This window comes from Olea europaea, chromosome 1 (genome assembly GCF_002742605.1).
Source record: "Olea europaea var. sylvestris chromosome 1, O_europaea_v1, whole genome shotgun sequence".
In the NCBI taxonomy this organism is placed as follows: domain Eukaryota; kingdom Viridiplantae; phylum Streptophyta; class Magnoliopsida; order Lamiales; family Oleaceae; genus Olea; species Olea europaea.
The window spans coordinates 2,420,963-2,443,566 of NC_036237.1; the positions used below are offsets into that span (position 1 = coordinate 2,420,963).

The 22,604-nt window shown below is 32.9% G+C and overlaps 4 protein-coding genes and 1 pseudogene across 13 annotated transcripts in view; 3 read left to right on the top strand and 2 right to left on the bottom strand.

Annotated features, from left to right (window-relative positions):
• Positions 1 to 6: 6 nt before the first annotated feature.
• LOC111367399 lies at positions 7 to 1,110 on the bottom strand. Its single transcript, XM_022988290.1, has 2 exons — positions 832 to 1,110; positions 7 to 730 (listed from the first exon to the last, which is right to left on the bottom strand). Exons 1-2 carry the CDS (start codon positions 984 to 986, stop codon positions 577 to 579), a joined length of 309 nt encoding a protein of 102 aa, XP_022844058.1. The 5' UTR covers positions 987 to 1,110; the 3' UTR covers positions 7 to 576.
• An 8,639-nt stretch (positions 1,111 to 9,749) lies between these two features.
• On the top strand, positions 9,750 to 13,472 carry LOC111367471 (uncharacterized protein At2g34160-like). The gene is made up of 5 exons (XM_022988405.1): positions 9,750 to 10,123; positions 10,227 to 10,275; positions 10,901 to 10,963; positions 11,072 to 11,136; positions 13,131 to 13,472. The coding sequence occupies exons 1-5, from the start codon at positions 10,007 to 10,009 to the stop codon at positions 13,224 to 13,226; spliced, it is 390 nt and encodes a 129-aa protein (XP_022844173.1). The 5' UTR covers positions 9,750 to 10,006; the 3' UTR covers positions 13,227 to 13,472.
• Positions 13,473 to 14,444: 972 nt separating this feature from the next.
• Positions 14,445 to 20,779, top strand: LOC111367549 (pentatricopeptide repeat-containing protein At1g52640, mitochondrial). 9 transcript variants are annotated; one of them, XM_022989043.1, is made up of 6 exons: positions 14,445 to 16,457; positions 16,980 to 17,071; positions 18,394 to 19,172; positions 19,908 to 19,941; positions 20,069 to 20,137; positions 20,218 to 20,779. In XM_022989043.1, the coding sequence occupies exon 1, from the start codon at positions 14,565 to 14,567 to the stop codon at positions 16,221 to 16,223; it is 1,659 nt and encodes a 552-aa protein (XP_022844811.1). In that variant the 5' UTR covers positions 14,445 to 14,564; the 3' UTR covers positions 16,224 to 16,457; positions 16,980 to 17,071; positions 18,394 to 19,172; positions 19,908 to 19,941; positions 20,069 to 20,137; positions 20,218 to 20,779. The 9 variants fall into 9 exon arrangements, with proteins under 9 accessions (XP_022844811.1, XP_022844360.1, XP_022844660.1 ...); XM_022988592.1 differs by having other exon boundaries at positions 19,908 to 20,137; XM_022988892.1 differs by having other exon boundaries at positions 20,069 to 20,779.
• LOC111402949 lies at positions 16,286 to 20,779 on the top strand (annotated as a pseudogene).
• Positions 20,780 to 21,522: 743 nt separating this feature from the next.
• LOC111368035 (pentatricopeptide repeat-containing protein At1g80150, mitochondrial-like) overlaps positions 21,523 to 22,604 on the bottom strand; it is a 3,875-nt gene continuing 2,793 nt past the window's right edge. For both annotated transcript variants that reach the window (XM_022989319.1, XM_022989240.1), the window contains one exon: positions 21,523 to 21,923. The gene's annotated coding sequence lies outside the window, so the exon portion shown is untranslated. The remainder of the gene's footprint in view (positions 21,924 to 22,604) is intronic.

The window sequence follows — 22,604 nt, forward strand, 5'->3', positions numbered from 1 at the left end:
TGCCAACTAAACATCAAAATAATAAATAATATAAGGACATAAGCTACTCATAACAAGGTTCACCTTTTAGCCTCCTTGGTTTTCTAAAGATCAAATCTTTAGTAAATTTTGATTAAAAAGGATGAAAATTATGATTGAAAAGTTCATAAAAGTTGTAGATCTAATAAAAACTTGTGCTTAAAATTAACTATTCATTTTGAGATAAAATTCTTTCAACTTTTAACTAAATCAAATAAGTTTAGTATGAAACTTCAAGTCTTCATATTATATCAAAATCGATTAAGCTTAAAGCGAGCAAATTGATCCATTTAAATCTCAAAAACGTCTCAAACAAGACACGGTCTTATAGGATTGGATAAAATATTCTGAGTAATAAACAACATATAATAACTTGAGCTATTTCTCTTAATTAGGTTGATAATTTAATATGGAACCGTTAACTTAACAAGGTATGCTCGATACACTAAATAGGACGAGATTAAGACTCAACAAATCATCCACTCGTGATGTAGTATTAGACACTATTACCTAAGCTCACGTCGTATACTGTGTAAAAAAACGTGGTGTCCAAGATCTTTAATATGTATAGAACAACGATTCAATATAAATGAGGGAATATACCACCTGGAAAGAAATGTGATTATCCTTTGGATTAATGACAGTTTTCTTCGGAAAACTTTCTGGATCTTCAGATTGCAATAAATGGATCCCTATTCCATGGCCAAATAGCCTGCAAAATTCAAGAAATGAACAAATCCCATCAAGAAAATCTAGTATTTACAAAAGGAATTTCATTTACATTCAAGAATCGAAAATATATATTGGGATTACCATGATCCATCAAATTTCAATGATCCAGGCCTCCTAACAGGAACAAATCCAAGAATGTTTTCATAAAAATCTGTAGATTCCTCGACCGATTTACACACCAGAGAAATATGATTCAAAGATGATAAATGTAATGGGTTTCCCTTATTCTCCTTCATTTTTCTCCAACAAATGCAAGAAGTGGATAAAGATTGAGGGAGAGATAAGAGTGTTTGTAATGGTTTTAGAGAGAGAAGGAGACTAAGCTGATCACGGCACTTCGAAGAAAATTAATGGAGGGGTTAATTTGAAGAGAACGAGAAGATGATTACAACTATATAGGAGGCTGAAGGTTCTACGTGCTTGCCACATAGGCATTTCATACGTGTCAGATTTATGATCCATGTGAAATGTGGGCCCGAAAGGTCTGACGTGGTAACAGCTCACGTCTATCGACGATGGGCCCCAGAAAAACAAAAAGAATGCTATCTGGTGAAGTGAGTAACTACTGTATGATACTATTACATATATTACTTTTATATTTGAGTAATGCTACGTAGTCTCATCGGAGTTGCATCCTCAATTTAGGTGGCGTTAAATAATAGGTTAATTAAAAGGTAAAATTAAATGAATCATTTAATATCACATTAGCGCTTTCTAGACTAAAGTTGCAACCTCAATAAAGTTAGATAACAATATTCTTTATATTTATTAATAAAGAAATTATTTTCAAACTACCCACTTATTGATATGGTAGGAGGACTTTACTTACGTTTCTCTCCAAAGCGGATAAAATAAGAGAATAGGAGTGTTATTAATAAATACCATAAATTTATGTTAAAAATAGTATTTTTCAATAATGATTCCTACTTTTTTGTAAAAATAACTAGATACTTAAATGCAAGAAAACGTTTGGTTAGCTATTTTTAATTTTATAAGACACATAAAACTTATTTTGGTAATTTTGAAAATAAGATTAATTATAATATAAAACTTGAAATATATATATATATATATATATATATATATATAGATATATATATATATATATATTTATTTTTTTAGCGTTTTTGATTAAGACATTGAAACACTCAAAACACAAGAAATAAAAGTAATCTAATTATACCTTCTTCCCCAAATCTCACCCCTCCCCTACGCCTTTCCAAGCTACCACTCCTCCCCTCCACCACTATCGTTTTTCGTCAATTTTTCACCACCTTCAATGTAGAGCCTCGAAATCCCAACCCCAATCAAACTCAAAATTTCTAAACTCAAATTAGTTACAGGAATTTCTTTAGGAATCACGGTTCTTGTACATATTGTCTGTTGGTTATATTTAGTACTTAATAAAAAATAGTTGATTAGAATAAATTTTTTTCTTAAACATGTGGGCTTATTGTTGCAAGAAAAACTCCCTAAAAGAGAAAGGGAAAAATTCATAACGCGTGTATATTACTTACACCAATTCAAATATTAGGTAAATAGTTTGAAAATTCAAAATTCAGGTATATATTTAATCAATTAAAAATATTTATTAATTAAATGTAATAAAGTCACAGTTCTAGAATTAATGGTCACAGATACACGATAATTTATTTATTCGTCACATATTATCAAATTAATTAGTCACAGATTATTTCGAAATCATAAATAAAAAATTTAGAGGTCACGGATTATTTCAAGATCAAATTATTTGGTCACGGATTATCAAAATTTTAGGTTACAATTAAATTGTTAGTCACAAATAAATAAATGGTTGGTCACATATGCCAAATAGTGGTCATTTACCGCCATCACCATCGTTACCGTCATTGCCACCACAACAGCACCAACACCAACACCAATACCAATACCAACACCAACAAAATCACCACCATCAAATCAAATCAAATGCCAAAAAAAATAAGGACAACCACAGCCATCATCAACTACCTCCGTCGCTAGAAACCACCACTACTGCTACCACCAAACACAACAACAATATCTAACCCACAACCTCACCAACACCACCCACATCACCCCTGCCAAAACTAACACCTCCACAGTGGCCAGAAACCAGCACAATCGCCACCACCAAACACTGTACAATTTGATCCAAAATCAGAGTCATGCTGCGTGGAGCCACCACCACTCTTGTGAACACAACCACCAGATCTACCAACAATTCCCAAATCGTCATTGTCACAACCTTTTCAAATCGGAAAGAAAAAGAAAAAAAACCCAAAACCCACTTCACAAGCTGTTTGAGCCAAAGGACGACACTGCATTGATGGATTGCAAACACCACATGCCTCGTAGCGGTTGTCGGTCGGTGCAACTCCGTCATCGTCGATTGTCGGAGTTTGAATGGGTTGCTGCGTAGAAGAGAGAGACCGGAGAGAAAATAAGAGAGAGAAGGGAGAGAGGTAGAGAGAAGAGGAAGAAGAAGAAATTAAAATAATTCAGGATTAGGGTTTGTATAAATTGATACATGATTTATGAATAAATAAAAGTCCATCCTTGAATTTTGAATTGTCATCTTTAAACCCTCGAAATTATGTAATTTCCACAAAGAGAAAAGTCACCCACGCCATCTACCCCTCACCCTTGCTTACATTGCATTTACACTTAACAAAACTTCATTCAATATCATATATGATTGGCATGATCGTTGTGTTGACACATAAAAATTCAGCCCAAATCGAACAGCCCAAGGAGTGAAGCCCAATTGAAAGATTCCCAAATTAGATAGCCCAAAGAACGAAGCCCAATCAAACAAATCAAGATGAATGACCAAATAGGAAGGCCCCAAGAACGCGGTAATGCCATCGCCCAAGTTTGCAAGTCGCCCAGAATCTGAGCGAATGGAGTGTCATACAGTCGCCCGGAGCTGTTACTCTATTCTCGCCCAAACCTTCAAGTCGCCCAAGGTCTTAACAAGCATAAAGCGTCGTGGTTATCAAGAAGTGCAGTTATCAAAGCAGTTATTAAAGCAACCCCATCACGTTCCACGATTCAAGGAATTCAATCGAAAGCGGTTGAACGATGAAGAGTAATGGCAGCAGTTAAAAAATGCAGTTTTCATGACAAGTTGGCCATTACAAAGAAAGTGGGCAGTTATAGGACGATCAAGCAGTTTTTAGGCGGTTGATCACAAAGAGATTGTCCATGAAGTATAAAAGGGAGAAAGGACATAGAAGCAAAAGACCGAATCCAAAACTCTCGAACAGAGAACATGTAATTTTCATTTTCTTAATTTTTAGATTTAAACACTTTTCTTTCAGTAACTCGTGTGCTTGCGCCCCTTAGAGGCACGTTGTTTTTTATTTCCAATTGTAAAGTCATCGCCAATAAAAGAATACCCATTTTGGGAACTTTGTCTCAAGAGGTTTTGTCCCTTACACAATCATCTGATCCTTTTTAATTGTTAGCGAATAACCCGTGCGAAACACGTTGATTAATTACTAATTTCTCGAATATCAAAGAAAAATGAAGAAACTTATAATTAAGGGAAAATGAAGAGAACATTTAGTTTCAAGCAATTGAAAATTTCGCATTTGATATGAACCAAGGGTTCCATGATTCAGTAATTAAAACTTCAGACACCAACTGCGTTAGGATTTGGAATAGGAACATATTGTGGTTTTGGTGGGATTTGGATTACGCAAAAAATTTTAAGTTAACAAAGGTTCTTATTTGCGGTATTTTGGTTTCCATCTTTGCAACTTTTAATTTGCGATCTAAAATTGGATTCAACTGTTTGGATTCTGAATTTTTTAGTTCGATTGTGGTTGCAATTTTGGAGCTTTACATTGGCGGTCGTGAAAAATCATAGTCATACAGAAAGTGTGTTGTATTTAAATAAAAAATTATATCAATTAAATTGTATTTAAAATTAAAAAATTATATCTAATAAATCTCAAAATCTACAAAATTATAAAATAAAAACATAGTCATACATGGAGTAGAAAATATTCGATTAAATTACTTTATCATTGCAATGTTAATTAAAGGAAATACTTTTATTAGGAAGCGCTAAAATTAACATTTTAATGATATATAATTAGAAAAGTTAAAGCCAAAGTTGAATATAAAAACTACTATTTTGTTGTTACCAAAATATGCTGCCGATGGTACATATTCTTTACTAATGGCTTTTTAAAAATTTATCAAACGTTTAAAATTGTTGTAAAATGTTTAACAATAAAAAATTGAACTCTAAAATCAATCTCAAATGGGATCTTAATAAATTAGCTAATTTGCACCAAGATCCTGAATTTTCGTTTTTGAATAATATTTCTGCATTCAAAAACCCATCAGCATAAAAATTGAACAAAAAATCAGAGTCCAACATGGTTAATTTTGGCACAGCTCTTGTTGAGCTCCACATTTCTGCACATACCAGCCTAACATGTATATTAAGCTAGAAATTAGCCCCTCATGGGGTGGTCGAGTTTGTGGAGTAGGTGAGCGCAGAGGTCTTTGGTCACGAGTTCGGTTCTCCCTACCAATACTTTTTCAGTCAAATCTGTTGTACTGGACTTGCCTAATGCTGTTTATCTGACTGGCGTAATTTGCAGGCTATTGTGTCAGTCCAAGGATTTACCCAGTGTGCACCCGAATGGTAGCGACTGTGGGTTCCCCCGTCATCAAAAAATATTAAGTTAAAAATTACGGATTGTGTTAAGATAAATTATAGTATTTCTTAAATATGAAAATAACATCGTTTATAAAAATTTGAACTATTTCTTTTAACGAAATTGATATATACAAATTTGAATCACACCACACTCTAATTAAAGTATTGCGCTCTAGAAAGAACTAGTGTGTATTGATAAACGTGTCTTAATTTTCAAGTGAAAGTAGAACTAGAATTTTGTTCTACTATAGTGTGTGCCTACTAAATTTCCATAAAGATTACACATAGACAAGCATAATTAAATGTAAAACAGCTGTTTACACATATAATATTAAAATCTACTAAACAATAAAATAATACAAGACACAACAATGTTTTGTCTAGCCAACTTGTTTAACATGTGGGATAGTTGATTTTATATAGTGTCCTGTTAAACTCTTGATCAAGTTTTAATCCGATGATTTGCGTAACATTTTAAATCGAAGTTGAATTATACTTGGTTATTTGAGGAGTTGAAGAAAAGTACCAAGAAAAATTGTCAAGGGTTGACATCACAATGCTAAACCACTCGAATGAATAAAATGTTAGTTACTCGAAAAGAAAAAGTAAGCATACACGAGATTTTCTTAGGTATTTTCTAATTAGTGATTGTATTAAAAATGAGATTGATTGAGCTTTCCTCTATTATTCCTCTAACTACGATGATGGTCTTGAAATAACAAGAATCCCGACAGTATCAAAATTGACACTAAGACTTTTCAGGATGGTATTAGGATAATTATCGTTCATAAGATTGCCACAAATAATTTTTCACTTTTATTATTTCGTGATCAGCTTAAATACCTAATATTGTTGAAGCTTTTCCTACATAGAGGAATTTGTCAATTACATTAAATTCACTGTCTTGTCAAGTGCTCGTCAAACATCTAATGAAAGCAGGGTCCGTCAATCAAAAAACAAGCACATCTACAAGTACATAACCACCATTTAAAATAAATGCTATTTTAATGGAATATATGATGAATATGTCTAAGAGGATTAATATGGTGCACCTATTTTAAAAGATTGAGACCTAACTAATACACAAATCGACTAAAAGATAGACTAATACTGCAATTTTGTCTATTGCTAACTATCACTATGTTTTTTCATGCATGGTGTATCTTTGTCAACATGCACTAAAAGTTTAGTAATGGGCCACGACATGAAGTAAAGTGAACCTTTTGACAATTTTATGTACTAAAAAAAGCTTCGTGGGTTTTCACTCATATTTTCACAAGTGCTTTTTGGATTTTTCATTTACTATGACGTTGAGTTGTGACAAATGTTAAAAAAGTTCGCAATTGAAAGCATTATGCATATATTTCTGAAGTTAAAATGTTTGTTTAATCAAACATATAACGATGTCCTAGACTTGATCTCATTCTGAAAGATTTTTTAATATAAAAGGGTCGGGAGTCATTTATCTTAATATTATTTTTCTCCGAAACTTATTTAATATCAACTTTTTGAAAGTCTAGTGTGTTTTATGCTGGCATTGTCGCATACTACTTATGAAATAAAAAAAAATAGAAAAAGGAAAAAGTTGAAGAGAAAGAGGTTTCAATGATAGTTACATCGTTTTGTAAAAATGTTTTATAATGAGTTTTAGCTGTCGTTTTACTAGTTATTTTAAAACATAAATATGTTACAAGTACCGCAAATTTATTTGTTCCACCATTTTATAATCAGAGAAATGCTACTTGTACATAGTGGTGTACAGATTTATTTATTTATTTATTATAGAGACTCTGAGTCAAGATAACATAAATAAGGAAATAGTTGTGCAGAACGTCTTGCTAACATGGGAGAAATGCACAAAAAAAGAAAAAAAAGAAGAAGAAGAAGAAGAAGAAGAAGAAGAAGAAAGTATGGTCATGTTACACACCGAAATTCATAAATGTAACATAGTGCGTTTGGTTTACTGTTTTAAAGCTATGTTCGGTTTTCAATTTTGCAAAAAATAATAAAAACTAATTTGGTATGACATTTTTGAAAATGAATTTTCGAAAATGAGGTTAAACTTATAACATAAAACTTAAGATGTATTTTTTGACGTTTTAAGTGTTTTCAGCCAAAATTCTAAAAACACTAACAAATGGAAGACAAACATTTAAATAAAATTTAAAAAGTTAAAATTTTTAAAAAATAAAATTTTAAATTTTAAAAAACTATAAATCATAAAAAATAATTTTTATTTTTATTTCCTATGTTTTGAACTCAATTTATTTATTTATTTTTTGTTTTACTTTGTAGCAAAAAAAATATTGTAAACTTCACCAACTTTAAATATATAAGACTTGATAGTACTAACATAAAATTGTTATTTATTGAATAATCAAATTTCATGTAATAAAATATCATAAAATAATTTTCAAAATTTCAAACCAAATAAGTTTTCTAATTTTCTGTTTTGAGAAATAATTATAAAAATGACAAACCAAACACATTTTTAAAAGTATTAAAAGAGGCTTTCGAAACAGAAAAATGAAAATGAACTCAAATTCAAAATGAAAACTAAAATACAAACAAATTGGACCCTTAGTAGTTTGTGCATATATAAGTTGCTATTGTTAGAAGCTGATGAGTTTGCCATGCGATTTAATGAAGAAAAAGTGAAAAAAAAAAGGTTCATTTGGTAAATGCACTTTTGTCAAGGTGGAGTAGATAACACTGTCTTCATTTATACAAGTTTATCGCGTATCATTGAAGAACGAAAGTGTTAAAATCCAAACGATTGAGCTGCATGTAGTGTTATATTAATTTGGTTGTGCTCTATGTACATAATAATTTACGTAATTGTTATTTTATACATGATTGGTGAGATTTGATTGTGTTGGAATTTCTTCAAACAAATAAAAAAAAAAATTCTCTTTTTTTATAATTTATCTGTATGTAAATCATTATTTAACTCTTTATGTACAAGTCACATTATTTTAATTCAAAATATATAAAGGGCATGAACAATTTTTATACATAATAGAAATGAGTAATTGAGACGAAATTTTCATTTTTAAGTTGGCAGCCCTACTGAAAGAGTAATTGACAGCCCTACTGATCATTTTTTTAAAAGAGTAATTGAGACGAAATTTTCTATTTAGCCTCCATTTGGAAAAAAAAAATTATTAAATTTGAAAAAATAGAAATGAGTTATAAATAAGTAAATAATACTCATGAATCCATTAAAACGTATGATTGAAAATGAAGTTTGACTATTTATAAATTTTAACGAAGGGAGGCTTGGATTAGTAATGGTCAACCATCTGAACCATTAATTCAATAATTTGACACTTTGGCCATGTAAGTTGAAAGAGTGATCAGTAGGGCTATCAATGGATCGAATATGGAGTGGATCTGTCTAAATTCGATCCGATCCGTTAAAAAAAAATATCCGATCCTATCCGATCCGATAATCCGATCCGAATTTTTTTCCACCAATTTTTTTCCAAAAAAAAAAAATATTTTAACTATTTCGATGGGCTCACCTAATATACTAGAAGGCCCAAATCAATTTTTTATCCAAGTGATGCTCCTTTAGTTCCTTTTAAAGAAGATTTCTCTTGAAATGTTTGTGGAATACTATATTTTTAAAGGGTACTTCTTTTCTAATATTTTAGTGGTCTTTCAATGTAGGATACTACTTAATTGTCAATTCTAAGTGTTTATTAGTTTATTTTATTATTTTCACTAAAAATCATAGCCTGAACAAAATTAAAATAAAAAACAATATCAATTTTAACAAAGTAAATTATTTTTAGACATATTAATTATTAGTTTTTGATGTTATAAAATAAATTGCTATAGTTATTTTTATCTTATTTTAATTAATAAAAAATTAAATCTTTTTAAATATTTCAAGTAAAAATATTATACTATTATGTAATATTATTTATTATTTGAAAATTATGCGTAAAACATAATATAAGTTTCAAAATGGAAAAAATTATGTTTAATAAATTATGATATAATATATAAAATATATAATATTATTATAATAAATCGGATCGGATCGACATATATCTATATTTGCTCCATTTAATTAACGGATTATCGAATTCATATCTTAATCGGATTATCGGATTGAAACCTTAAATTCATCTCCCGTTAATTTCATCGGATTCGAATCGAATTCGGATCAAAATTCAATTCATTGACAGCCATAGTGTTCAGTGCTTTTGTTGAGTTTTGCGGATGTGTAGGAATGAGTAGGATCGGATCGTCTAAGTTGAAGGAGTGGTCCAACAAGTTAGCGTCAAGATTGAATGAAGCGTGTGTGGAAGGAGTGGTTCAACAGTCTAGTGCTTTGGCGGTGAATGTGTAATTCAATTACTAGTGCTTTAATCGAGTTTGTGGAGGGTAGAACCGATTCAAGTCGAGTCTCTTTAATTAAAGAGATTTAATTCTGACGTGGAACAAATATATTTCAGTTTCCAAACATCCTACTGGTTCAATTCGCTATCGGGTGAAAATCAAACCCTACCCTAACAAAAACCCTGTACTTGACGACACCAGATCAGAAAAATACATACATCCCAATATACGATGGAAGAGATTACGGAAGGAGTGAACAAGATGGAGATTGTGGAATCTCTGAAGAAGAATCGAATTCAAGTTTCTAATACAAAGAAGCCCCTTTTCTTCTACGTTAATCTCGCCAAGGTTTTTATTTATTTATCGATTTTTTATATTACTTTTATTCTTCTATTTTGTATTTTTATCGATTTGGCTTAGTAATTTGATTTTTAATGTATTCCCTTTGTAGAGATACATGCAGCAATACAATGAGGTTGAGCTTTCAGCACTTGGAATGGGTAATTATTATTAAAATTATTATTTTGGTTTATAATTTATCTATTATCTGATTTTTCTTAAATTTCTATAGCATTAACGCATCCACGACGCCTTAGATGCGAAAAGGAATATTTTTTGACATTTTCTTTTTGTTCTTTTTATTCTTATTCATCTGCTAATGATTATTGTGATGGGAAACATGAGGACGATGTTAATATCTCCTTTATCCCCTATGTAATGTGTTCAACTGTAGTCATATCCGTTGATTTTTCAATAGTAGTGACAACAAAATGGATATAATTATTTCCTCACTTTTGTGCATATTGTGGAGCACTAACCGTTGGAGCACACTCGATTCATATTCATTGCATTATTGTTGAAACTGCCCTGTACAAATAATTATGTAAAACTTAAATGGTAATTCTTCATATGAAGTATATGTGCATGTATCATGATTGAACATTATCTAGTGCTAAAAAGGAGCATGAAGAAGTATACATGCATATATCATGATTGAACACTATCTAGTGCTAAAAAAGAGCATATGTAAGTTTTCTGTATTCGCAGATTTTTGAAGTTTTCTACTGTAACGTCTGCTATTACTGCTTAGGTGATGATGTTCTACTCGTGTTTATGTTATTGCAGCAATTTCAACAGTTGTCTCAATTGCCGAAATTCTGAAGAACAATGGTTTTGCTGTTGAGAAGAGTGAGTTTTTTAGTGCACTTTTTTTAGACCAATTCATATACTTCAGTGAATGTGGAAGAAGTTACATAGTTATCGATGTTGAATTTGATTTTAATTTAAACCTGGCAGAAATCATGACGTCCACTGTGGAAATAAAAGATGACTCCAGGGGAAGGCCCATCCAAAAAGCCAAGGTTAGTCCTGCTGTACAAAGACTATTGATTTGCCTTATTTTTTCTAAGTGGAAGAAGATTTGGTTTGGTACATTAAAGGTTTTTCAAAAGCTGACCATCAAATCTGAACATTGATAAGCATGTCTACTGTGCACAGAAGAATATTATCTACTTTATCTATACTCACCGGTAGCCTGGCACGTGACCCTTCTTTTAGATAGTCACTATATAGAACTGCTAATCAGCTAGTGATTGATCTGTCACGAGGTATCTCTATTTGCAATCCATTAGTTTATCATATTACCACTGGGTTTCAGACGCGGGTGGGCTGCATGGCCTGGTTTTTTGGTCTCATAGGGTAGGGATTGATTGAGAAGAAACACTGTAAAACATAGTGAATTGTCCTATTTTCCTCTTTTCTTTTCTTTTTCCCCCCTAGAACCTACCGTATAGCCTATGTCTTTCCCAGAACAGATTTGCTTCTCAGCTTCTGTATTTTTGAGTTTGATCATGTTAACATACCCATTCTTATTTCTAAGGAAAGCTAAAATTAAGAAATAAGAGTTCATGAAACAAACAGTTGACTTTTTTGGTGCTGATTCTCGGAAATAAAATTTTCTCTAGTCAAAATTAGTTATTTAGCACCAATCTTCTGTGTTCGAGTTTGAATAGGATATACTTACAAATACATTTTTGTTTAGCTCCAAATCAACTTTTATTTTTTATTTTCATGAATTAACTTATACTTAATTGTCACATGTAAAACATGAAATTGTGTACTTGTTCACTCACAATTCTCATGCATATATCATGTAAATAAAATTGTTAGTAACTTTTTTCCTTAATAAATAAGGTCCAATGTTACATTATATTTATTCAAGCCAAATGAAAAAGGATAAATTGTCATTGCCCAAGCCCCAAAATGACCAAAAATATATTTAGAATGCAAGAAAAAAATCAAACTAATTAAATTGGTTCTCTTACTAAATATCAATACAATGAATTCCTTGGACTTTTTAATCTTCAACTTGCATCAATTGCAGTAGTATAATCTTACACTGCCATTTTCTTGTTTCATCAACTATTCCTCACAATTTCCATTCTGAATTTCCATTCTAACACCAGAATATTGTTGTGGGCCCTGCCTGAGCTCATTCAGAAGATCCTAACCATATTGGTAAAATTAATCTTTGAAACCAGGAAATGACTTATAAATCAAATCTCAAAATTGAATGTTAATAATAGCATTAACCAAATGTATCTGCAGAAGTATAGTTAATTTGCTAGCATGAAGCCAATATAATTATGTGCACGAAACAGAAAAGGGACTCGGAGATGGGAAGAAATAGAAATTAATTATTCTTCTTAATGGTCTTGTCTGATAATATTTTCCAGATATTGATATGAATTGTAGTTTCTATGAGAACTTATCCTATTACAGAGTCTGCTTTAGTCCATTGCACACCATGGGCTTTCAAAAAATATTTTCCAGATATTGATATTGTGTTGTCCCCCTTCTTTTACTGTGGATATTCACAACTCTAGGTTCAGTTGGTACTCAACTCTAGGTTCAGTTGGTACTTTTGAATTGAGATGAGAAGCCTAAATACTGAGTTCAAAGTTATATGTAAACTATCCATGCTAGCCAAGAGCATACCACATTGGCACATATTTAGAAGAGGTTGATTAAATGGCTTAATATAGCTCAGGGGTTCGGCGTAAGATACTGAGCATGATAACGTACTGTTTATAAATTGGAAAGCCATAAACAAACAAAACCACAGCATTATTAGTAAAGAATTTGATTAATATTTCGTGAGAAAATTCAGTTCTTACCTTGGGATCTCCATCAGAATAGGGCTGTGGTGGATTCTTTCGTTTATCTGGTTGAAAACTGCCTTCTCTGTCATCCTTGGATCCTTGGACTTTATATTTCTGGCTTTCACCTGCTTGCTGTTTGGAACGAGTTTTTTCTTTTTCTTTTTTTAAACATCTGTTGCATCCTTTTATTTCAGATTGAACTAGTGCTTGGAAAAACAGCAAATTTTGATGAATTAATGGCTGCAGCACAAGAGGCCAGAGAAATGGATAATGGCGAAGAGCAGAACTGAGGAGAAATGTCATCTTTTTCACGCCACCGAAATGGTGTCAAGACAGTCTCTATAGTTTTGCGGCTCTGTTTTTGAGAAAAAACACCAAAATGTTGAAGATTTTACAGCTATGACATACTTTTTCGTCTGTTTCATGTTATTTATTTATTTATTTTTAACTCAAAACTTATTCTGTCTCGGACACGTTAAAGGCCGCGCCATATTCTTTGGTAAACGAATAACTGAAATTCCATTGGTCTAGCTATACATACATGTTTTCAAGTTTGTGTGATGTGAAGACCTGAATGTTGAATTGGCCTAAATAAACCTGAAAAGAAATAAGTATGAACATACAAATTAGGCTTATCGATTCACCAAGCATCAGCATTTACAGAATTAGTATGAATGTTATATGGTTAATAGTCTCCATATGGTAGCAATTTTTCACTCCAAAAAATCAAAATTTTAATCATCATTTTACTATTCAGACATCATTTTTTACCTTTTTACTTACAAGTGGAACTCATTTTTCTCTTTAATCATCAAAAAATCAATTCTTATAATCACTATCGAACATATCCATAATATAATTGGCTATGATAATTTTTTAATATATTTCATGGGACTTACAAGGATTATTTATTTATCCATTGTTTCTATTTATGTACAATTATGCCTTCCAACATGTTATTAATTTGAGTGTTTATAACCCAATTGAGTGCGTGCTTTCATTTTTTAAGTTTGAGTTTTATTCAATGTAATTGTTACAATTGGTATCAATGTATACTACTTTTGGGGATGATCCTTGTTGTGCACAGAAGCCACATCATTGTGGTTATGGGTTGATTGTGATGTCAAATTGAATGTAATGTTTTTAATTGTATTTTACTTTACAAGTGTTTACTTGGCGTGGTACTTAGGAGTTACTAATATTTTAGCATTTGACAAATGTTGTTGAATTTTGAAATAGAAATTTAACTCGGCTACTTTTATTACATAAAAGTGTATTAATTACTATCTTACCAAACAATATTTTAAAACTTTAACCAATTTTTAGCTGTTTGTGTTATTTTTATAAATATTTATTTCATTTTTTATTTATATATTTGGAGAGATTTACAATTATTGTCTATTTGTTTACTATTAATTTTTATCTATTTGTAATTTAAATAGTTTATAAATACAATCCAAACATCACAAATTGAAGTGTAATTCAATTGAAAGTATTTTTTTTAAAGGAAAACACACGAAAATTGACGTACTCGTACTAGTCCAGCGGCACTGCACTTCTTCACCCCGCGAACTCTAAACTATTTGCCCCTTAAGCCGCAGATTGATTTGCTCAATTCAGCTTCATAAATGGTGATTATATCACTCTCCTATCGGGCCAGACCCACCTATAATTTCTTCCAATCGTTCCTGCACCGTCTCCTCTTTCAAATTCAACCCTACAATAGTTCCGAAACTACTCGCAGTTTTCTCAATCTCCCCGTAATTCACCGCCAAAATTCCATACCATTTTCATCTCAGTCACATTCAATTCAACCCCAACAATTCTTAACTGATTATTCTACACAGAACCTTGTCAATGAGCTTTCCCGCGTTCTCAGTGACTACAGAAGCCCAGGCCATGACCTTGATTCAGCTCTTACCCCATTTGTTTCGGAAATCAATGCAAACTTGGTCGAACAAGTATTGAAGAGATGTAAAAATCTTGGATTTTCTGCTCAAAGATTCTTCCTTTGGGCTCAGAAAATTCCAGGGTTTGAGCATAGTAGAGAAGCTCATCATATTCTTGTAGATATCTTGGGGAGCAGCAGACAATTCCCATTGCTTTGGGATTTTTTAGTAGAGATGAAAAGGGCTGAATCTTTTTATATTAGCCAAGAAATATTCTGGGTTGTTTTTAGGGCTTATAGTAGGGCTAATTTACCTGCTGATGCTATAAGAGCTTTCAATAAGATGTCTGATTTTGGAATTAGGCCTTGTGTAGATGATCTGGATCAGCTTTTGTTTATACTGTGCAAAAAGAAGCATGTGAAGCATGCCCAGGATTTTTTCGACAGAGTTAAAGGCCATTTTACCCTGACAGTGAAAACTTATAGCATTTTGATCAGGGGTTGGGGTGAGATTGGAGAGTCAAGTAACGCTCAGAGGCTATTTGATGAAATGCTTGAGAGAGGGTGTGGAGTGGATTTACTTGCTTGGAATAGTATGTTGGACTCTTTATGTAGGGGACAGAAGATAAATGAGGCGTACGAATTGTTCCGAGGGATGAGGCATAAGGGGCTAGAACCGGATGCATACACATATTCAATATTTATTCGTGCTTCGTGCGAAGCAAATAATCTTCACTCAGCTTTTAGGGTCCTCGATTCTATGAGAAAGTATGATCTTGTCCCAAATGTGTTTACTTACAACTGTGTTATCAAGAAGCTTTGTAGGAATGAGAAGTTGGATGAAGCTTACGAGCTTCTAGATGAGATGATTGAGAGAAGGGTTAGTCCGGATACTTGGAGTTATAATACTATTTTGGCTTTTCATTGCGATCATAACGAAGTTAATAAGGCACTAAGGCTAATTTCAAGAATGGAACAAGATGCTTGCCAACCCGACAGGCATACATATAATATGGTGCTTAAAATGCTCATTAGAATAGGAAGGTTTGATAGAGTTGAGAAAGTTTGGGATTACATGGAAGAGAGAGGATTTTATCCTTCAGTTTCGACATTTGCCGTCATGATTCATGGTCTTTGTAAGAAGAAAGGGAAACTTGAAGAAGCGTGTAAATACTTTGAAATGATGATTGACGAAGGGATCCCACCATACAATACAACATGCGAGTTGTTGAGGAACAAACTTGTAGGGATGGGATTGGCTGAGATTACAGATATATTAGCAGAAAAGATGGAAAGAAGCACTTCTTGTTCAATACAAGAGCTATCAACCATCATGAGAGGTAACAGGGCACACGCAAGGGTGAAAATTGAAGAGGAATGGTCTGAAGAAAGTGATTAATATTCTGAGAAAAGTGTTGAGCGAGGGAGTACTTTGAACACAATATGGAAAACCATGTGAAAATGACATTAAGTTGTGAATGGATGGAGACTGTCCTGCACTGCATGGTATTTACGGTGGTACCAATATGTGTTCTGGAGTGTTCTGATGCACAAAGACTGAGGCCAGAGATGTGGAGACTTATCAGGATTATTGAATGGAAACCTTGCTATAGGTGTCCTCAAGGGAAATCAAGTGATTGCTTTTTCTCTATTTCTGTTTAAAATATTGTTTTAAACAAGCCTTCCTAATTTACGTCTTAGTTAGGATTATAATTCCTTTTTCAATTTCGGAGCAAGTTGCAAAAGTATTTGTTCCATTATGTAAATCCCGTTCAAATCTTGGATATCACAAACCAAGAAGATGGAAAACCCTGGAAAATCCTTCCCCTTTGTATGGTGCCAAAGATTAATGCAAGGGAAATGAATATGCAATCAATCATAACTAAGGGATACATTTTGAATTTGCATATCGTTTTCCTTTCTTTATTTTTCAAAATGTTTGATTTTATTTAAAGAATATCTAATTCCATTTCTGTTTGTCGGAGAGAAGAACTGCTGAAAGTTAGTTTCCCTAGTTTATTGTTCCTGTCCCTTTTCTCACTGAAATTCAGGATGCTATGAAGCCTAAATATTTGAACGATTTTCTTAATGTTAATCACAATTTTAGTTATATACTAAGATTAATTTCTCTTCCTTTGTTTACTTTCCAATGCAGGCATTTTGAATTTGTTTTCTTGTTTATGTTGACAAGCTGCGGCCTGCATTCAAGTGTGTTATTATTGTGGACTCTATCAGATGAGATGTTATGTGAGTACAATTTATGTTTTTTTATTAATTACCAGCATTTACCTTTTTCAAATGTCGTGAAAATTGACAACTGCTTATGAAGTATAGAATGAGGACCATATTATATTCCACACACCATTTTATAAGTCACTCGATTGATCCTATTGCAGTTAACCATTGAGAACGCTACCTGGGAAAGTGTGAATCTAGCCTCTCTTGATATGTCTGCTTTTCATCAATCTACGATCTCACTTGCTCCAACAAATTCTTTGCAATATGTAGGAATAAAAGTTTTCATTTATAGAGTACTATGTCGCCTTTTGTGCTGAGGAATGTTTAAACTTTTGTTTTGTACTGTTAAAGCTGAAGTAACCCGCGTCACCAATTCAAAAACCTCTGCAATCTTCAAGCATCTCAACCACAATATTAATCCAGTCTAAAGACAATTAAATCTCTCTGACCATTGATATCAAATGAATGCTAAACATTTCTCTAGGTTTATTGGCTTGTGCCAGTTGAATTTTCTTGACGACTTGCCAGTTTTGCATTAGAAATAAAATTTAATTGTTGCAGCATGGACAGACTATCATTTTCCCTTTATCAGCAACACTAACATTAGCAATAGCCAACACAATCTTTGCCAAACTATCATTTTCCCTTTATCACCACCCATGGCATCCGTCTTCTCAATTTGCCCACTCCAGTTAATAAAAAACCTTGCAACAATTTCTCTTTCGCCAGAAAATGCTATTATACTTTAGAGCTGCAATGCAATCATGGAAAATTAATTATGATGTAAACCTAGAGTAGGCAGAAACATAGTAAAAATTTAAGACTTCTATGGAGAGACTGGGGGAGAATAATATTTTGGTTAGGTGGTTGGGTGGATTTATGTAATGAAATTTAATACTTAACTTTACATCAAAATAGAATCTAGAAAGATAGATAGAGAGGCTAACCATCGTACTTTAATTGCCAGCCTTCATGGGGTTCATACCCACTAGAATCTGAATGTTGGGTGCTTATCCTAGCTGCATGTTAGGATTAACTTCTGTTAATTTCTTTAGGTAACTTCCAAACCAGAGATTACTTGAATTATTTAATCCTACACATAGGCAACAAATTCAGATTGAAGGGGTGTATGCATGTATTTGTTTTCAGTTTTGGGGTGGTTTGATCTTTCTCTCTCATTCAATTTTGACTGGCTTCCAATGCAGACATTTGCTTTTGGTTTATGTTCTTGAAATGCTGCAGCACATTATCTATTGCTTATGATTGACTTCACCCCTTATCACTTTTTTCCCATTTATTGTTTTAATTCACTTTCGGTCTGATGATTGTAGGTGTGATGGTGTTTGAGTTGCTCGCTTGCTGAACGCTACTCTTGTTTTGCCCAAATTTGAAGTGGCTGCATATTGGAACGAAACCAGGTAAGCGATGGTTGTGAGTCTATGGACAAAGGACCATTCCTTTGCATTTACAGGATTTTTTCACTGAAGTAATTGAAAAAAACTAGTCTGTAGAGTTCAGTCCCTTAAGCTAAAGTTAGGTGAAGTAAATTGATGTCTTTTAACCCAAGGGAAGAAATTTCCTGCCTCACTTTCTCGTGTTAGAGACTTGGAACCTGAACAATACCTTGGAGAATTTCATTTACTTAAATGAAACTATCCATATATGTAAATCTCTCTTGAAAGCTCCAGGATTCCCTCTCTCTCAAATAATTCTCGTCTTTGGTATGTTCTCTCAATTAATACGACTTAATTAGGGTAGGGTTGCTTGGATATTATTATGTGGATGAGAAACATTCAGCAGTCTGCTCACACAAGGAAATCTACATCTTCAATTTCCTTTGCAATTTTCATTCATTCGAAGCAAGCAACAGTAGCCTAAATTATTATTTTACAATGCTGTGGATTTGGACATGTATTTGGTGTAGACCTTTTTCATCCAACAAATGAGCAACTTCAAAAGAGTTGCCTGGAGAGATTGCATCAAAAGAACCCTTTCATGTTGATTGTAGCAAACGTAAAGGTTTATATGACCATGTTGAAAGTGTGCTTCCTCCCCTTTTGGAGCATCGTTTTATTTCATTCACGCCAGCAATGAGTCAAAGAAGGGATAGGTACAACTATGTATTCTTGAATTCCTTTGTTTTCGTAAAAAGTGTCTTATCATAATTAACTAACATGTAACACAGTTTCTAATCAACCTTGCTTTCTTCTCTGCTCATTTATTCTTGCGGAGGCACAAATTATATTTATTCTCTGTTGTCTTGTTCTATTTTGTGTTGTTTTGGGTGGTGGTTGGTAGGGTGGGTTTGGTGGTTACGATCTTGGGGATCTAAAACATTGAGGACTTTCATAATGAATTTGAAAAAATTAAGTTCATTGCCAATCTATTTGTTCTATTCCAAATAATTTCCCTTAAACTGGCTTTTTTAGTGGAAGATTACCTTCGACATAAATGATAATTCTGGCCATGATGTAGAAAAATAGATTATTTATTTGTTTATTATTTTTGGGAAAAAGGGACATGCTGACTACTCGGACATATCATGCCAAATTCTTTCATTGAGTTCTTGCTCTTTACTATGCATTTGCAATTTTTGCAAGATGTGTTCATCAAGATCCCAGAGTGCTTATAATAATTAATTTTGTAGGTATCCACTGTATGCGAAAGCTGTAGAAAAATAGATTATTTATTTGTTTATTATTTTTGGGAAAAAGGGACATGCTGACTACTCGGACATATCATGCCACATTCTTTCATTGAGTTCTTGCTCTTTACTATGCATTTGCAATTTTTGCAAGATGTGTTCATCAAGATCCCAGAGTGCTTATAATAATTAATTTTGTAGGTATCCACTGTATGCGAAAGCTGTATTCTGTCAGGTATGTTATAATGCTCTGCGCTTAACCGGCACGTTGGAGAAGAAAGCGTCTGAGCTTCTAGATGCTATACCTGAGCCCTTCCTTTCACCTCACCTTCGGCCTAATCTTTCTCCTGCTTCTATGCAAGCCATATTTGCAGCACGAGGAGACCGGAAAGCCTGGACTGTAGAACAGGCTCGAATATGAAGAAACCGGGGTAAGTGGCCTCTCACTCTAAATGAAACGGCTCTCATCCTTTGAGATCTTTCTATCCCAACAGAAATATTTATTTGGCAGCCGGGGATGGCCTGATGGAACTCGAAGGGTTAACTTCAGTCTACACCAACGTTTTTACTGAGTCAACCTTTCATAGTGTTGAGGACTTTGCAAACATGCATGGAAACACGAAAGCTGCACTGGATTATTATTTGTCCATCAGCAGTGATTCATATGTGGCCACTTATTTCGGAAATATGGATAAAATGGTTGCAGCAATGCGTAGTTTCAAGGGATTGCCGAGAACACTTTTCTTAAGCCGGAGGGGTTTTGCTGTGTTGACTTCTCAGGGGCTCAAGGGGAAGGCACTGCTCGAAGCGCTATGGAAAGTTCATAGAGATGAGTTTGTAATGGGTGTGGGATCTGCTTTTGTGAATTCGAGTCATGGGTTTTATTAGCGTGAACTCACCGCTATGGTAGAGTCGATGTTTGAAAAATATAAAAGCTTTTATTAGATTATAAGTTGGGATTATTAGCTTAGCTTGCGAAATTGTAAATATCAAGAAAGTAAAAGTAGATAAGATTGTGGGTTAGTTAAGAATCTATAGCTTTTATTAGATTATAAGTTGTGATACTTAGCTTTCGAAATGTGTAGATACTAAGAGAGGAAAAGTAGACAAGATCATATACGTGTGATAGTTTGATCAACTTATTAAAAAGTATACAAGATCGTATAGGTGTGATAGCTTGATCAATTTATAAGTAGTTAAAAACTTTGTCAAACATGTACGAAGGATGAGCATGATTCAATTTTATTTAATTTCCTTCATAAATTTTCATACTCTTGATCAAATTTACGATAATTGGCCAAATACTTGAGTAACTCTATGCAAAGCAATCACGTCTAGTTCACTAATTAGTTAGTCACTCAACATGAGCTTAGGAGAAACACACAGTTTGTTAAGGTAGAGAATTAATTCAGCTATTGTGGTGTTATTGTTAATAACTAACATCGTATGAACCCATTTCCATTTTGACATTCGATGTTGGATCTCCAATTTTATACAAATAGTCGTCGTCAAGGACCTCTTTGCTAAAAGATACAAATGTAACGACCCAAATACAAAAAGATTTGAACGAATACATGAATGTTAATCATACTAAAGAAACGTTAACAAATTGACAAGGAGTCTTATAAGAAGAGTCTACACTGGTATTCTCTTCGTCCGAGCTTTCAAAGCTATACTAACCCTAGATATCTGAAAATTCGACACCAGCAGTCCCTTTTTAAGCATTCTCACATTTCAGGTGACGATATTGACACCTTCGAACGTAATTTCCACTAAACATAGAAATAAAATGAAATCCAGAACCAAACAATAACCAGGCAATTCAACATTCTTTTCTTTTGCATTAATATAATCTCAATTATTTTCATTTTATTGTATATACAGTTTAAAATTTTCCAAAAAGCCGCAGATATTCTCAACAATGACAGGCATGCAATCAGAACAAATATTGATGATTGAACCTATTACAAAATAAACAAAGAATATTACACTTCTTGTACTAAAAAAATTACCAACTTTTTCTGATTTGGATTCCTAAAATACTTATACGAGTCTGGAATTCTATCGTTCCTCCCTAATCAACTGCTTTATAAACCATGAACCGATCTATCATCATTATCTTCAGCCACCAATGATAAGACAGACATAGGCCATTGACCTCTCTGTCAGTCAAATAATGAAACCAAAAATTTCAAAAAAAGGTGCAGAATTTATGCCCTGCATAAGAAATGGAAAAATATATTAGCGCCCTTAAGGTTGTTAAAGCATATCACAATAGAAATGGAGATAGTACTTTGTTTAATCCTTTTGAACTTTGTTAACTTAATTTCTGTTTATTCATTCTCCGTTACATTTGAGGATGGAATGACAGTACAATGATGATACCCAAAAGAGTTAAAAACTTCATTATAGTTCTTACAATCACTGATAATCTGTTAATCATCCATCCCACCACCAGCCAAAGTAAAAATGATTTATCTGATTCCTACTATAGATATTAGCTGAAAGCAAGAGAGAACTAGAAATTTTTTAAGCAAACATTGGGAAAAAGTTCAAGTCTAAGTGCATATGGCACCAAAAAGAAATCCGATTTCAGGTAAGAATATAAAGTCTAATCTTTTATCGTAATATTCATTCCACACATTTCTTTTCCCTTGATAAAATAAATTGATTTCCACATATCGAGAACAAAACATGCAAACAGTTTCTATTGAATCGTGCCCATTCTTTGCCACCTTATGATAGATTACTCTAAATGAGAATTTGAAACTAGCACATGGGTTTCAATACAGTAAAATCCTTCGTTCATATGGCATGAGTGATCCATACAGACACAAAAAAAGAATAATTCAATAATATATATATATATATATATATATATATATATATATTATTTTT

What these genes read in the sequence shown, in the direction of transcription:
- LOC111367471 (XM_022988405.1), top strand. Translation starts at nt 10,007, where the DNA reads ATGGAAGAGATTACGGAAGGAGTGAACAAGATGGAGATTGTGGAATCT. An exon ending in TGGTTTTGCTGTTGAGAAGA is followed by an intron (nt 10,964 to 11,071) that starts GTGAGTTTTTTA and finishes TAAACCTGGCAG; the next exon opens with AAATCATGACGTCCACTGTG. An exon ending in GGCCCATCCAAAAAGCCAAG is followed by an intron (nt 11,137 to 13,130) that starts GTTAGTCCTGCT and finishes CTTTTATTTCAG; the next exon opens with ATTGAACTAGTGCTTGGAAA.
- LOC111367549 (XM_022988520.1), top strand. Translation starts at nt 14,565, where the DNA reads ATGGTGATTATATCACTCTCCTATCGGGCCAGACCCACCTATAATTTC.
- LOC111367399 (XM_022988290.1), bottom strand. Translation starts at nt 986, where the DNA reads ATGAAGGAGAATAAGGGAAACCCATTACATTTATCATCTTTGAATCAT. An exon ending in TTGAAATTTGATGGATCATG is followed by an intron (nt 731 to 831) that starts GTAATCCCAATA and finishes TGAATTTTGCAG; the next exon opens with GCTATTTGGCCATGGAATAG.